The sequence below is a fragment of the Lottia gigantea genome, assembly GCF_000327385.1.
Source record: "Lottia gigantea unplaced genomic scaffold LOTGIsca_121, whole genome shotgun sequence".
NCBI classification, from domain to species: Eukaryota; Metazoa; Mollusca; class Gastropoda; family Lottiidae; genus Lottia; species Lottia gigantea.
The window spans coordinates 210,781-227,761 of record NW_008707245.1 but is presented as its reverse complement, the minus strand read 5'-3'; the positions used below and the strand labels follow the sequence as shown (position 1 = coordinate 227,761).

The window sequence follows — 16,981 nt, the reverse complement described above, 5'->3', positions numbered from 1 at the left end:
TAATCCTAAAATATAAGTTTATTTTGACCTTAATTTTTCAAATTGAATCCAAAATCTTGATATTAAAATATGACCCAACAAGAAAGAGTATACTGTTGATCCGAAAAGAAATGGGTTAGTTTAAATGATCTGAAGGACAGGCTAGCGTTCCTGTTTCGGAAATTGTTGTCAAAGATGTTTCGAGTTACTTCCCTTTTCCTTACGCTCTAGACTAAATAAATTAGTATAATCATTAAAGTATAATGAAATTGACTGTGTATGTCACCATCAGATATATACGGATGTGCCACTTTAATAAGTCATCCATCAAAATTCATCATCCATCTTCAAGGTAGTTAAAATCCTTGTTGTTTTCAAATATTTATGAAAAAATCAACTGAACGCATTCTTAAGTTGTTTATATTGAACGATTTTTTATCAATTATATTTGTGACCTATTGTATGCATGATTTACTATATAATTTGTAAGCCGCCCGATTCATCATTTTGTTGTACATTCGGATTTAACCGTCGCAAACACTTCCAGCAACGTCCATATCTTCTAATACATCACAAACGCAATTGTTTCGAGACTTGTGGCACTTGTTCCTTATGTTGAGAACTAATTTACGTCGACGTCGTGTGCTCAAACCACACTTACTGTTGAATGGCGGGAGAAATTGACGTTAATCTCATTTTGGCGGGAACAATCACCAAATGAACAGGTAATGAATTCTGACTAACTCTGTACACAGTTTGCCAGAATTGCTAAGAGATAATTAAATTAGGCCTCTCTTACAGACATTCCTACCAAAGCATTTAAAGTTTGAGCTAATTTCTGTATGTATACATTACGAAAAGTTTCGATGTGCATCCAAATGTCGTAAAGAACCAAATTTTTGACATATGGCAATTTTTGCAGAAATATTTTCATATTTAATCCTCTGACACATAAAAGTATAGTCAGCCAGTTATCAAATAAAATCCTACTTGACGTTGATGCTCCGTTTAAAATTTCAATAAGGCAATCGCCTTTTCTTTTGATATTTGATACCGATATTCACCAACATAGTTTGTGAAGAAAATGACATATTTGGGAGTATTGTACGCTTTTGATCCCACCGGATCTATTTGAATTGCTTCTTTGTGTGGTTGATTTTGTTTATTACGGATCAGACCAATTTTTATACTGTGGTGGCATTCTGACTGGAAGAGTATTCAACTCGGATCGGATCAAGTGACTTAGCTCTGACCAAATCAGATCGGATCGGATTGTGACTTTTTTTGATTTGATCGGATCAATTCCTGCAGAGACTGTGAGACTTCTTATCCTATGCTACTTAAATCTGAGTTTACAATTTGTAAAGTGTCTTCTTGTATATTGGGAATCTTGTCTCCAGTATTATCATCTCGTACAGGATATTGTGACGAAGAGAACCAAACTAGCCTCGATAATGAGAATCGTTATAATATTTATGTGCCTTGCATTTGCATCGGGTAAGTGAAAAGTTCGATAGTCTTTGTATTTGTCGATCTGGCTTAGTGCAAATTTGAAAAACATTGCGACAATTACTCAAAACCCTGTGCCAGTGCCTTCTGTTGGATAGTAACTTGTTACCTTTCAACCACCCTAATATCAAAACTTCATGGATTTTGAAGAGAGCTCAGGCGATAATGGATCAAAAAATGGTTCCACATTAATGCTTTTCGCTTTTTGTTTCAGCTGAACTGGAAGAATTCTTCAAAATGTGGCGAGTGGCAATGAAACGATTAGCAACTGCGTCAAAAGACGGAGACAATAACGACGTTCAGCAAACGACGCTAAGGCCTCCTAGCGCAACGGTTGAAACTGTTACATACGTATCCAATTACTCCGAGCTACCATTGCCTCGTACATCATATTCGCATCCACCATGGGCGTCCTACCAAGAAAATCTAGCGTTTGTGTACGCAGGTTCTCAAAGACGTCAGCATCAACACCCATCTCCTCTACAGGACCAAAACGTTGGGGCTCATCAGCAGAATCTTGAACCTCATCAGCAAAACACTGGTGCTCATCCGCAATATTTTGGACTTCATCGGCAGAACCATGGGAATCATCGGTATAATCCAAACCCAGGACATCAGTTGCATCAGCCAAACCATGGACTAAAGCAAAATCATGGAGAGCACCAACAAAATCTTGGACTCCATCAGCAAAGGCCTTCTCTTCATCAGCGTCACCCTATCCCCGCTGATTACACATCCTCGCCAGCTATGTCACAGACCACAGCCCAAACACAATATGGAAAACCAATAGGAAGTTCTCACAGAGATATGGAACTAGTCAGAGCAGAACAGTACGTGTCTAATATTGAAAGACAACTTGGACTGACTCTGAATGGAGGAACTCTACGAAATGCCCAACTGAGTTATCAAGACCGGTATACCAGCAGCTCTGGAAACCCAACAGTGACAGCTCAGGGTCCTCAACTCAACTCCCACCCTGTGACATGGTATCAAACGTCTTATCCCTCGCCAAGCTACAATTCCAATCCACACCGCACCTTTAGACGTACTCGATACCCACGAGAACTGCCGATGTTCCCTACTACAGGAATAAACCCATTTTTCAGACACCAGACTCCGACCTTTGAATCGTGGCATGGTCCTTACACGAAGGAAGAGGAACACGAGCTTTACGGAAATAGGTATGGGTGGGGATATTCAAATTCCTACCCTCCACAAACAATGCCATTTTATAATCAAGGATACAGTAATTCCTATCAGCCCCAGCAGTACATGTACCAACCAATGCAACCGATGAACCAGAACTACGGACAAATGGTACCAGCTTATCAACAAACGTACTCCACGTCAAACATGCCTTATAATACCCAAAGGCCAACTTTGTATCCGTCAACGCCAACATACGGATCAACGTACACGCAAGCCAGAACACCCCACCAGCAGGGGATGGAGTTGAATCCTTTTATACCCACGTTTAAAACGGCTTTTACAAGATCCAGCATCCCAGTTCCTCAGAGCACAGGAATAACAGCATACATGGGACAAAACCAGAACAGGCAGCAAACAGAGATGCCAGTAAACAACATCAATTCCTTAAATACTCCGTTGAGTTGGCCGGGCATGACTGGATCGGACACACAAACCGTAAACCAAAAGAACGATCAAACGCAAAACATAAACCAAATGAACGATCAAACGCAAAACACAAACCAAAGGATCGACCAAACGCAAAACATAAACCAAAGGATCGACCAAACGCCAAATGTAAACCAAAGGACAGACCAAATGCAAAACATAAACCAAAGGACCGACATAAACCAAAGGATCGACCAAACGCAAAACATAAACCAAAGGACCGACCAAATGCAAAACATAAACCAAAGGCCTTACCAAACGCAAAACATAAACCAAAGGAACGATCAAACGCAAAACATAAACCGAAGGAACGATCAAACGCAAAACATAAACCAAAGGACCGACCAAATGCAAAACATAAACCAAAGGCCTTACCAAACGCAAAACATAAACCAAAGGAACGATCAAACGCAAACCATAAACCAAAGGACCGACCAAACGCAAAACATAAACCAAAGGAACGGTCAAACGCAAAACATAAACCAAAGGACCGACCAAATGCAAAACATAAACCAAAGACCTTACCAAACGCAAAACATAAACCAATGGAACGACCAAACGCAAAACATAAACCAAAGGACCGACCAAACGCAAAACATAAATCAAAGGACAGACCAAATGCAAAACATAAACCAAAACCAGTGGACTGACCCACCGGCTTATACCCCACAAGAAGCTGTCCAATATAACGCTCCACCTCCCCCAAAACTAACGCCTGACTTTCTAAACAATCAGAGGCCAGCATCGCCCGAAGAGATCATCAAAATGAACGCCAAACCCATTTCTGATCAAATACCAGCGCGAACACCAACACTGGATCAACTGGCATACTACAGACCGGAGTTCTTACATAGAATCATCCTCAATGGGTAAAGGCTTGATACAGTGGTAAGTGTGCAAATCCGTCAAGCTTCAATACTTTGTACATCTTGACAAGGGCAAGCTATTACGAACTGTGTGTAACTGCAATAACACCTTCCTTGTAACATGGAAGTTAGTAAATGCAGCGATTGGTTTGTACATAATAGAATACAATCAGGAAGTCCTGGTTTTGGTAATATCTATGAATGCCTGGTTGGCTTCAACCCACTATATGCCTTAAGACACGTGTACCTTTCTGTAAGACCAGTGTCATTTACAAATTGATGTAGCGCTAAAGATGTGAAGCTTTCTCTTTTCAGTTGAGATTCAAGTTATATGTGATCGGACAGAAATCCTTTACCCCCTTGAAGTGGATATTGATGTGTTTTGCTTTCAAAGGAACATTGGTACAACGTAGACCCGCACGTTCGCTCTTAATATATTTTACTGGGACTTGATGCCGGATTGGGCTGGACAACGTTTTCGAGGTGACACGAAACAAAATTTTAATGTGTCTGTCGTGTAAATAAATTGTGTTTTTATTTCGTTTTTATTTTGCAAGTAACATCCCAAAGAGAAATCATAACGTCTGGATATCAGAGTATATATAGAGATTTGGGTAAACGTCTGGGACATCGGGGCACAATGAACAAAAGTTGAGAGAGTTAGATGACGTTAATACGCCTGGAAAACGTGATGAAAACTGCTCACGATTGAGTAAAACTACTCACTACCTCGGGTTCTATGTTCAAATATTATTAAAGTTACACAGTGATATAACCATTACAAAATATATGAGTTTGAAGTCGCAGTAGCTCAGTCGATACGGTGATGGTATTAGCGTGTAAGTCGAGAGTTCGAAACTCGATGGAAGAATTTTATGTTAAATTCTTTTTTATTAAAGTCAGAAAGATATCTCAATTAAAACCCTTTTGGTTCAATTCTAGATGGAGTAAATTTTGCGTTAAAATTCTATTAGGCTGGAAAGATGTATATACATTAACTGATAAAGTTCAGGTCGCAGTAGCTCAGTCAGTACGTCGATGGTCTCCGAGCGTGTAAGTCGGGAGTTCGAATCTCTTTGGAAGATTTTTATAAATAGATAAGTAGATTTATACACTTTTAAATTCACATTCAACAGATAAATTTTAAATAAAAATGTAACTTACATTTATTACGGATAAATATTGTCATAACATGTCAATCTGGATGGCTCAGTGGTAGAGCGCTGGTCATTTAAGTAGACGAAGAGGGTTCGAATCTCATTAAGAGCTAAATATAACACCATTCAGTTATGAAAGTTTTACATAAATACATGCAGTTACAGTTATAATGGATACAAATTTAGGACAGTTGATAGTCTGGATAGCTCAGTGGTAGAACGCTGGACTGACAATATAGCGGAGTGGGTTCGAAACCTAATGAGCAACCAATTTAAAAGAAAATTTTACATGATTTAAAATCTGTGGTTTGAGATATAATTGATAATTATTAACACAGATTGTTAGTCTAGATGGCTCAGTGGTAGAGCGTTAGTCTGAAGATCAATCGGAGCGGGTTCGAATCCCGGTAAAGCAACAAATGAAACACCCCAAGCCGTAGTTTTACATTATTTAAAACTTAAGATTACAGATATAATGGATAAAAATTCCATGCATTTGTTCGACTGGGTGGCTCAGTGGTAGAGCGCTGGTCAACTAAAAGCCACGGAGTGGCGAATTGAGTGGGTTCGAATCCCATGGGTGACAGGGTCATCCTTAGTAGTTACATACTACTAGAAACTTTGGTGGGTTCAAACCCCACAGGTGGTCTCAAAGATTTTCCTTAGTGGGCTCAAAAACCACTTAAAAGGTCGTCTCAAATGTCTGGTTAGATATTTAAAAACTGAAAGTTGGGTTTGAGTGGGAATCGAACCCTGGCCGTCTGATCGTTAGAAAAATGAAGGAGGGGATGAACATCTCTACGACCACAGCCAAAACGGCAAGCTGCAAAACGTTATATGTAAGTAATATTTAAAGTTCAAAGTCACAGCCTACTATAGTAGTAAAATAGTAAGTATCTTCCTCTCTCCTTTAGAATCTTGGAGGGATCCGGGCACCAGTTTGCCCCTCGGCTCCCCTCCTTGACTCTAGTTCTTCCTGTCTGCCAATCGTTCTCTCTATAGTGTCTTGCCTGCGGCAGGCCCAACGCCTCAATGCCCATTGAGAATTTTTAAGAGACTACATATCTCTCAATGAAAGATTTTGGCAGACAGGCAGGAATTGTCAAAATCCCTGTGTCCTACTTGAGTCTCGAACCCTCACCGTCGTAGCAGAGTTCTGACCAAGTCCATCCAGCCATCCGTCTAGGCCATAGAGACCCGTTAGCAAGTTGAAGTTTTTTCGTCTATTATATGATTACAGAATAGGTATTGTGACAAAATAAGAGACACGCCTTCCCTGGGTTCCGATCCAGGGACTACAAGCACCTCAGACCTCCACATTACCACTGAGCCACTGCGACCACGATTGTTAGCTATTTTTTAATCTTTATATACTGGAGCATTACTTATGATCAAAATAAATAGATTATCCACCCTCGGCGTTCATCTCGAGTCTTGAACCCACGGAGAGCTTCCTACAATCTTCAGTCCGACTTCCCATCCTACCGAGCCAATGAGACCAGGTAATCGTTGCATACTTTTGCGGCTATTTATATGATGACATATCTGATAGCCTGACAAAATATAAGTGGATTCTCCTTCCGGGATTCGAACGCTGGTCGTCCAGGACGGTAACCCTACCACCTTACCACCAGGCCATTCCGACAGTGATATGGAAGTGTTAGTAAGTCTATATACTCCTACAACTGGAGCAACAATTGTCAAAAATTAGCTAGCGCTTCCCGGGTTCCGAACCCCGAACCTCTACCTCCCAAGGCGTACGTTCATCTCACTGAGCCAGTGTGACTGCTGAACAATGGGGGTTTGAAAGACCGCCCAATCTCAAAGGACTAGTTGTGTAAGGCAAAAGGCAGTCGGTATGGTCTTCCGGATACTCTTATATCCAGTCCCACATTTTCTTGGACTGACTATTTACCGTTATTCGTCGACTCCATTTTTTCTCCTCCAAACCGCTTTTCTGAATCAGGATAGTTCTTACCATTGATTCCAGTGTTCTGAAGATTTTTTTTTATAGGTTTTTCTGATTTTTGACGATCGTATCCAATAACTGGTACCATTTTTCATTCTGGTCTTTCAGACGTTTTACCGTTAATTTTTCTGCCGTTGGTTCCATTATCACAATTATTTTTGTTTTTCGAAAGATTCTGCGATATCGAAATTTTGAGAAATTTGATTACAATCTTTGAAATTATTTCGCCGCAGATCTGACGGATTTCAAGAACCATAATTTTTACAGGCGATTCCGACCAGCTTGGTCATTTCCTGGCATTTTTTTAGCAACTGTGTCGTTTCTGGAAGGCAGCAGTACAGGAATAAATGAGGATCACAGAACAGGGCTCGAACCCAGAATCTTCTGCTACTGGGCGACCACTTTAACCACTAGACCACTGCGACTAAGACAATCGTTCAGTCAAAAATTGGGATATATGCTTAGTTCCTGCAATAAATTCCAAAAACTCAATGAAATTCCATTCACCAGTAGATCAGGGCCTAGGAATCCTATTAAGAGTCACGAATATCTCTCATGCTGCATTTTGAACTGAGACTGGAAAAGAAGGTTAAAGCTTAAAATTTAGACCGGAATGAAAAATCCTCAAATTGGTTCCAATTTTCTGAAATTCCGACCGTAATGGAATTCCGAGATACTTTGGTTACTAAAATGGTCTTTTCACTGCATGTTGTCTTGATATCGAGCCGTGCCACCAGCCAAATGCGCTGGCTCAATCGATAAACGAGTGCGATAAATCTTAAGCGATGCGTGCGGTTAATTCAACGATGCGAGTTCAACTCCCGTTTGCAGAAGGACTGTGAAGGTAAGTTAATCCAAGGTAAAAATTAAATGAAACTCTATGAATCCATATAATACATACTTATCCCGCACATGCACTACACACTAATCAAAACACTTACATCAATGTTGCACTTACTCTTATCAGTCATAACCTATAGTAACAAAATGAACTAATACCATTACCTAACGTATGTACAACTGTGCAAATTTGAGGTGGAATTTTATTTTAATTTGCCTTCAGCAGCGGGTATATAAATCTAAAGGAAATAAGAGACTTATACATTTCTAAGTCGACGAAAATTATGAGGCAAACATGAAATAAGTTTAACAGTTATCACAAATAATAACTGAATACAAAACAAAGTCAGAAGAACGCAAAAAGAATAAAATTACGCAGTGGAATATTGATTGACAGGTTTTGGCTGATATATTTTGACATTAATGAAATTACTTTGTTTTATTTTGACATTTTTGATTGACATGTTGACTCCATTCAAAATGGAAGATGTTAGTGAACGCTGATTTTCAAGCTATTTATTTCAAAGCCTAGAATCAAAATTTCACGCCAATCTTTTGGAATTTTGATCTATGGTACATGTTCTTTCATCCAAATTTTGAAAAAATGGAAAAAGTCGTAAAATAGAAAATAAAAAAATTACGTTCTCCATTCAGTGATAAATAGCATGTAAATAAAAAACAGTATGGCGTGTTACCACTAGACCACCGAATCCCTCCTACTAGAGCTTGAAACAAAGTATTTATCCATCTGTAGACGTACAATTCAAATAAATTGGATTATAACATCCTATGAACACACGACTGAACTATCTAACGAAAAGAACGGCTAAGAATTGTGCCAAAATTGATGTGATCTAGCCCTACCCAACTGCTTCAGGCGAAGCGTTTATCCACAGGGCTATGGTGTTTCTTCTCTTCTTACGAAAAAATTTCTATATAAGCTTCAACATATAACTTTTTTTTAAAAAAAGGAATCCACTTAACTTCCCTCTGGTGCGGATCTCCTCGACTGTCATCTTTCATTACGGCGCACATATCCATTAGGCTATTCCGCTACTACATTGGTTTGTAGAAGTTGGTTATATATGTGTCAATATATGAGATAATATGAATAAAAGTTGTACGATCCTTCCGATGAGATTCGAACCCGCGACCGCGATCAGCGTGGTTACAGTTGAGACGCGTTGCCACTGGACCACTAGATTCTTACACTGGTGAGAAGAAATAAGCTATTTAGCTTTCAATAATTGAAATATTTTGGTCACGAAAAATTACGAGTGATACAGTGCGTGCGGGAGGGCTCTACAAGATGAAAAAAAGTGCGTGCGGGAGGGAGAGGTTGTTCTTCCCTTATTTCAATTCTAAATATTAGCCCAATAGCATGTCGCTGTTCATACCACCTTCGCTGCGTTCAAGGTATCTAATATCAATTTTTTTTAAAGCAACCAGTTATAAGCTCAACCTACCTTGATCCTTCCTTATTGGATTTGGAAACAGATGCTCATAGCAGCACTAGGGGGGAAAGGCTTACAATGGTAGTCAACACACGAGGGCAAAAAGTTTTTGTGATTCGGAAAGCACCACAGAAGTTGCAAATTGGTTAAACCAAAACATCTGCCTCTATTCCAGCCTCTGATAGCTACTTTGAAAGTTGTCGGTTACTCCCGGTTGGAATAGAGGCAGATGTATGGGACTATTCTGTTGATGGACGTATAACTATGGAAACAATATACATCCACATAGAGACGTCGGCATTGCAAAAGTCAATTACAAAAAGAATTTATTCTTCTTTAATTTAAGATTCAACAAAATTCATCCCCTTCACCCCTCACCGTACACATTATAATAAATAGCATGCTAGACACACATCGCAACCAGCTACTGATAGGAAAAATTAATGATTCTTGGATAAATTAATAAGACATTTACGGTAATAAGGCCTGCAAATAGTACCTGTAGAGCTCAACCAATTCTTGACAGGCGCTTCTTGAAGACCTCAGCTTAGGACCAATAGCAGTTTTCTGTGGTCAAAATAAGCCACTTCCCTTATATAATCGTAATGTACCCCCCAAAACCATCACTCACAGTTACCGGTTTTTCTGTGTGTCTAACATTGGTTTATGTACAATTAATAAAAACACTGCTTATTAAATAATAGGCATACAAGACAAAAAGAACCCCTAATTTAAAACACAGATGGAAAAATGCCTTCATGGTTTACTTCAATCCTTTTCGGCTTTCTAAAACCTTCCCTAAATTCTTGTAACATTAAAGCTATAGTCCTCAATGTCTTGCATGCCTACTGCAAAATTAGATTTTGAATATCTTTAAGACTAAAATAATTCAATCTCAAAATAAAATCCAAACTTCATTTTCAATCAATAATTAAAATCAAAGTTTGCACAGCAAACAATTCATAAATACTTTCAAAAACTTGTCTAGAAATATTTTTAGCATTTCCCATTGCAACCATGAGCCTCCCAAAATATGCAACTGTGGTGTCCACATTGTTGGGCCATAATAATAATGCATGGATGCAATTGATAAAGTTTTGGTTCATAGGCAAGAGATTAGAGAAATTTCTAGTTAACTAGAACAATGGAAGATTCAATTTGTAATCCTTAGTATAAGCATTAGAAGCTTGAAGGATTTGGACTAGCTATTGCTCTGAGGCAGTTTGTGACAACTCTTAAAGAAATGTCCTATCATTTGTTTAAGGATTTCAAATCCCTTTGCAATTGTGTAAAATAAAAGTAGCCATCTTGGCAAAAGTAAATCTTAATAGACATAAAATAGAGATAGACAAAAAAAAACGTCATCACAAAATTTGAAATACAGGAGATATCATTGCAAATTTTTTCAGAAATAAATGAAAGCACTTTAAATTCTCCAAGAATCAAACCACCTGGTTCAGGGCTTTTTCTTGTCTCCAGGACTGTTGTTTTGACTGTATCAGCCAGTCGAGTTCAACAAGAGCATTAATCTGTCCAGCTCTGGTCATATGAATCTGGTCTTTAAGACAGTTAAGACCAAGCTGCATGGAAGTTGATAGCATAAGGAACCTGGTTCAATATTCTTGAAATGATCTTAACGCTAGGATGTCCTAGGGTTCTTACTTCTAACACTGTCTCTAGGATATCCTAGCACTAAGATTGTTTTAAGAATACGTGGCCAGCTCTTTTGAAGGATTCTATCTTCTTCTTTTGGCCAACATCTTGTTGATCTTCTGCATCATTGGAGCTACTGGTCTAACAGCTGCAATATAATGAATCAGAGTTTTACATCTTACAGTTTAGCACTATTTTGGGTCCATGGTGAAGTTCAGGAGAGGGCACTATAGGCGACTGCCTAAAATCCTATTATGTAAATAAATATTGTTTATACCAAAAAAAAATCCTACAACTATGCACTATTTTGGGTTCATTCACCCACAATTAAAGAAACAAGCTCCATTTCACAAGTAAAAATTTTGATCATAAGATATTTTCAAGGAGAAATACAATTTGTAGTTACCTTTAGGCTGGGGTACAGAGATGTTATGGCTGAAGTTGGCTCTGCCACCTCTAGAAGTACTCTGTATACTATTGCTAGCAGAGACCACTTTACCAGTCCCATACCTCTGTTGCTTACGAAGAACTTCTCTTGGTGGTTTGACGTAATTATCAACATAAGCTAGCTGAACTTGTCTGCCTGAAACAGTGGGATTTGATGGAAATTACATGGTCCACTGAATAAAATGTGGCTACACAATACATAATGAAATGAAGTGATATGAAATGAAGTAAACAGACATGAAAAATAATGAAACGAAATAATAATGAAATGAAATTGAAGAAATAAAATGGTTGACCTACTTTTGGGTTTAGCTGCTTGAAGTTTGTTCATATTCATTCTCAGCTTTTCTAACCTTTCTTCTCTCTCTTCTACAGATCTCTATAATAAAAATACTGGCTTATCATCAGGTCTTCCTAATTGGAGGAGTGGTCAATAAGTATTGCTCAAATTGTCCAATGCAATATCAGAACCAATTAACAATTATTAACAACTTTGGAAGAAGTCATGCATGATGGTGATCAAGGGCAAAATAGTAAAGAAGTAAGCATGTGATTATGATTTTGAAGGCCTGCTTCTCTGTTTTGAGATCAATGATTAACTAATTCTTTCACGATCATCACAGGAAGCTACCCAATCTCCCTAGTTCAATAGAAGCACAAGACTTACCAAATAGAATTCTCTCCAGGATTCCATCTCATCTGGTTCCTGGTTTTTAAATTCTTTCTCACAATGTACAGCCCACAGTTCTTCATCTTCTCCAACAAAATGCTGGAAGAGGAAAGTATCAGAAGTTTAAATTGGGAAAAGGAGAGCAATCATACAGTGTACCAAGGTGGATTGCAACCAAGATATTCTGGCACAAGGTTCTTTATCATTGTCAAACAGAAATCTTGAGCTATTCTCTTGTGATGGAAAGACAAGAAACAACAAATTTTTAAAAGGATTAAAATTCAGGTCAAGGGTGAACCTTTCCTCCAGTTGCCTGTCAGATGCAGAGATGCTGAGAACTGAAGTGACTCACTGGATTGAGGTCCTCTAATCTTAGGAGCTGTTGAACACTGCATCTCTCTAATACTGGTTTTAAAATATCATAGGGCACTCCTCCAACATAATCTATGGCTGAAAGAAGACAAAGAAAACTCAAATGATGTTGTTCCAAGTGTGCCATGTGGAACATAGATGCCATTTACCTATGTCAGCACCTTTTCTATTGTCAATTTATAAGATTACACAGCTTTGTTTCCCATCACAAATTTACTCAATTTCAATTTAGAGAGTCAGCCCTGATGTCCCAGATTAACTCTCTGGGGACCACATCAATAAAGAAAAGATCTTACCATCAATATTGTCCATTAAAACTTGTATACACTGACTGAATAATGACTTCATTTCTGAAAAAAAAATAAAGGAATTGTAGAGTCTTTTTACCAATTATCAACTAAACAATCATAAGGTCTACTATCAGGACTTGGGAACTGTTACAGGCAGCAATGTCTGCAATTTTCAAGAAGCTCTGGAGATGAAATTCAGATTTAAACAGGCACCTACCAGTCAGACCATGTTTTCTGCCAGAATACACCTGAGTTCTCTTTCCTTGTTTAGTACCAATTACCATAGGATCAAATGTGGCAAGACCTGCAAAAAATACACATTGGCATGGTTAAATACTGTGAAAAGGGGGAGGGGTGTAGCTAAAATTAAAGAAATGTCGTCATATGAAATCTGTGAGCTCCAAATAAATCAATATTTCAGAATTATTCAGGTTGGTACAAGACAAAGTACTCAGATTAACTTACTGTGTTTTCTTTCATCTTCTAAACTTCTGGTTGGCAGGGGCCTGTAAGTAGCACTGGTCTCTGGCAGTAAACTTAAAATATCTGATTCATCTATATCTAGCCTCTGAAAAATGCCGAGAAAATTAATTTAGACACTATTGGGCAGCTTAACTGATGTGGTAGATGCCTGGTTGGAATACCAGTAAGTAACCTTTGAAGAGGGACTTCTTGTAGACAAGGATATGTTCACTCTTTAGGAACACCTTATGCCACTGAGCAAAATGATTCGTCAACTCAGCATTTCTTTTGGAAAGAAATGAATAAAATTATTCTATAGTACCTGTTTGGAAGGTTTAGGCACAGTAAATCCAGAGTCATCAGTGACTCTGGTAGCCGTTTTAGAAGTTGATGGCTTGGACACACTGAGGCTAGAAGACCACGGAGATCCTGAAGATCCTGGATCTTTCTTCATTTTTTTCTTTGGCACCTTCACATCACAATTCAGAAAATCATCAAAGGAAAAACCATCAGTTGCATCATCATCCAAAGACTCTTCTACTTTCACTTTCCTTTTTTCACCTTTACTGGATGAACTAGACTTTGATTTTGAATGTTTGTCATGTTTATCCAGTCTCTTTTCTGGATGTTTGGTTGACTTTGATGATGAGTCCTTTTTGTCAAGTCTTTCGTCTTTGGGTTTAGAAGAACTAGATGATGAAGAATGATGTTTTGAATGTTTGTGGGAGTCTTTTGCTTCATGATGCGATTCTTTGGATGATTTGGAAGAAGAGTCAACTTTTGGCTTGGACTCAACTTTGACACGTTTTACGACAGCGCTATCGTCAGGACTGAACAAGTTAAATGAAGAGTCAATGGGTTCGATTTTAGAGATTTTGCGTTTCTCATTTCTGTTTTTGTCTAATTTTGATTTGGAAGGAGATTCTGAGATAACACTATTATTCTTCCGATCACTATGGCTAGAATTTTTTTCACTGGATTTTGAGCTAGAAGATCTATCACTGAATTTTTTTTCTGAAGAGCTTGATACTTTTACTGAAGAACTAGATGTCTTTTTATCCTTAGAACTATGAGAAGATGAACTCGATTGATGTTTTCCATTAGGAACAATGTCTTTAGATTTGGAACGATGACTGCCATTTTGTGATTTACTGTGCTTTTCATTGTCACTATGCTTTGAGCTATGCTTATCACTTTTGTCATGTTTTTCATCATGTGATTTATGTTTTGAGCTATGCCTTTCGCTCTTGCCGTTAGAGCTATGCTTTTCATGTTTACTGGAGCTATGCTTTTCACTCTTACTTGAGCTATGCAAGCTCCCATTTTTTGACTTGTGTCCATCACTATGTGATGATTTAGCACTTTTTGAACTATGTTTATCAGACTTAGCACTACTTGATTTATGTCTTTGTTCATTTTCATATCTCGGAGTTGGGGTGTATGAGGCCCCAGTTGGACTGGCATCATTGTTCGTTGGGTCATACTCATCGGGTTCAGAAGCATTTTGCTCAGGAGTTGCTTGATCATACGCCTCCTCTTCCGATTGATCGGACAGATGTTGTGGACTGTACGGAAGGGGGTCATCATTGATCCTGGAAGGACTGTATGACTCATTTTCAGAATTTTCTGCAGATGGTATTTTCGTTGGGACATACTTCTGCTTGCTGGAAGTATGCGAAGATGTGTGTTGTGGACTATATTTCTCGTTAGAATATTTAGCGTATTTATTCACAGCTCTGTGAGCAGGCTTGTATTTGACTTCTTCTGGGGTGTATTCCTCCGCTACATGTTGGGGACAGTATTCATCATCTGACTGGGATTTAGAGGTCGGATTATAAGAGGCTTCGTATTTGACATTTTTAGGAGGTTCTGGAACATACTCTTGATCATCATCAGAGTCTAATTTGGTGGCTTTATTGGCCTCTTCTGCTACCAAATTTTTCCATTTGTTGACAATGGATTTAGCAACTGTGCCAATTCCATCTGGCTTCTTTTTGAAACCATTTACCAATTTTCCTATTCCAGTATCCTGCAAGAAATAATGGAATAAATAAATATGCAATAACCAATTTAATCAAATGGTAAATGGGCTAACATAGAAATAGAAGGAACTGGGTTGTTTTAGAAAAAGAAGGGGCTGATATGGAAAAATGGAGGCCACTTGTGCTCCAAGCCCTGTAAGGTAAAAACACTCATCAGTAGGAAAACAGAGTGTAGGCAACTCCTGGTGTCATGGTAAAATTGCTCTTATTGCACACTGCATGGCATTACCTACTTCATTAACCCAATCAGGTTCCTTTCCATTTGCAAACAGCATGGCTTTCCTAATTCCATTCACTCTTGCATTAATCTTGATTACTCAGTTAACTCAGTGGTTTGTTCGAATGTGAGAATATTTGAGAAAGCCAAACACCCACCTGCAGTAAGGATATAGACACTGGCAGAGCATCTAATTTATTTAACACAGACAACACCTGAAATGAAAATGGAAACTGAAATTATTACACCCCAAATGGCTAGCAACATGTACATCATAAGTGCAATGAATATAGAATATACCTCCTCCCCCATCCCCACTCAATCAAAATTATTCAGACTGAATGTTTAGATCAAAAAAACATTGATAACAATATGTAAAAAATAAATCTGCAGAATCAGCTGTTTCATTTGTAAACATGCACTTCCGGAGAAGCGAGAGGTTTATCATTGAAAATGCAGGAATAAATTGGCCATTTCTAAACATCTGGACTACTTTGAGGCTTGAATTTTTTTAGATACGATAGAATACATGTCCTACAATCAAGGAATGTCGTCAATTTTATTTATACCTTATCTCCATCTGGATTTGTCTCCAAATACTGTTTGTACTTCTTCAATTTGTGCTTCGTGTCGGCCATTTTTAGAAAAATATTAAAGGGACGTTACTCCAATAAGTTAAAGGGGCGTACTATGAGCGGATCACAGCGGGGTGTCAAATTGATATAAGACCATCGCAACTCCCTTTATGGTCATAAGATATCACAATATGTCAATCAAAAATGCGTAAACAAAATAAAATATATCATAACATGTCAATCAAAAATGTCAAAATATAACGGTTCAATATGCCAAACATGTCAATCAAATATTCCACTGTGGATTTTTTTTTCCTTTTTGCGTTCTTCTGGCTTTGTTTGGCATTATTATGAATGATTTAGGAAAGCTATTAGACTTATTTCATTTTTGTCCACATAGTTTTCCTCAACTTAGAAATGTATAAGTCTGTTACACTTCCTTTGTGTGAATGTGCAGGATAGGTCTGTAAGGGATATATTATATGGTTGTTCAAACAGAGTTTGAATCAAGTAGGCCTAATTTTGAGCCAGCACATTTGGCTGTTTGCTTGGCTCGATATCACCATTTAAGTGAGCAAAGGATCTCATTTCGCTGAATTTTCGAAAAATTTGGAAACCAATTTGGGGATTTTCTTACTGGTCTAAATTCTAAGTTTTAATCTTTCTTTCCAAAGCTTGCAAATTCATCATGCATCATTCGGTTGAGAAAAGGTCAAGCCACCGTGGCTTCAATCCAATTAAAGGAAAAAGAATGAAGACAAATTAAATCAAAAAATCATATATTCTTATCATTGCCCCATATAAAAATTATATAACAAATAGCAGATACAGAAAATAATACTAA

At 38.1% G+C, this 16,981-nt stretch overlaps 2 protein-coding genes across 2 annotated transcripts; one reads left to right on the top strand and one right to left on the bottom strand.

Moving 5' to 3' along the window:
* Positions 1 to 1,725: 1,725 nt before the first annotated feature.
* Positions 1,726 to 5,046, top strand: LOTGIDRAFT_171839 (hypothetical protein; the record flags this gene model as incomplete). The annotated part of the gene is made up of 2 exons (XM_009048411.1): positions 1,726 to 2,669; positions 4,932 to 5,046. The coding sequence occupies 2 exons, from the start codon at positions 1,726 to 1,728 to the stop codon at positions 5,044 to 5,046; spliced, it is 1,059 nt and encodes a 352-aa protein (XP_009046659.1).
* A 6,099-nt stretch (positions 5,047 to 11,145) lies between these two features.
* Positions 11,146 to 16,200, bottom strand: LOTGIDRAFT_171838 (hypothetical protein; the record flags this gene model as incomplete). The annotated part of the gene is made up of 11 exons (XM_009048410.1): positions 11,146 to 11,210; positions 11,469 to 11,645; positions 11,810 to 11,888; positions 12,177 to 12,278; positions 12,532 to 12,629; positions 12,848 to 12,901; positions 13,059 to 13,145; positions 13,307 to 13,409; positions 13,626 to 15,332; positions 15,721 to 15,777; positions 16,132 to 16,200. The coding sequence occupies 11 exons, from the start codon at positions 16,198 to 16,200 to the stop codon at positions 11,146 to 11,148; spliced, it is 2,598 nt and encodes an 865-aa protein (XP_009046658.1).
* Positions 16,201 to 16,981: the final 781 nt, after the last annotated feature.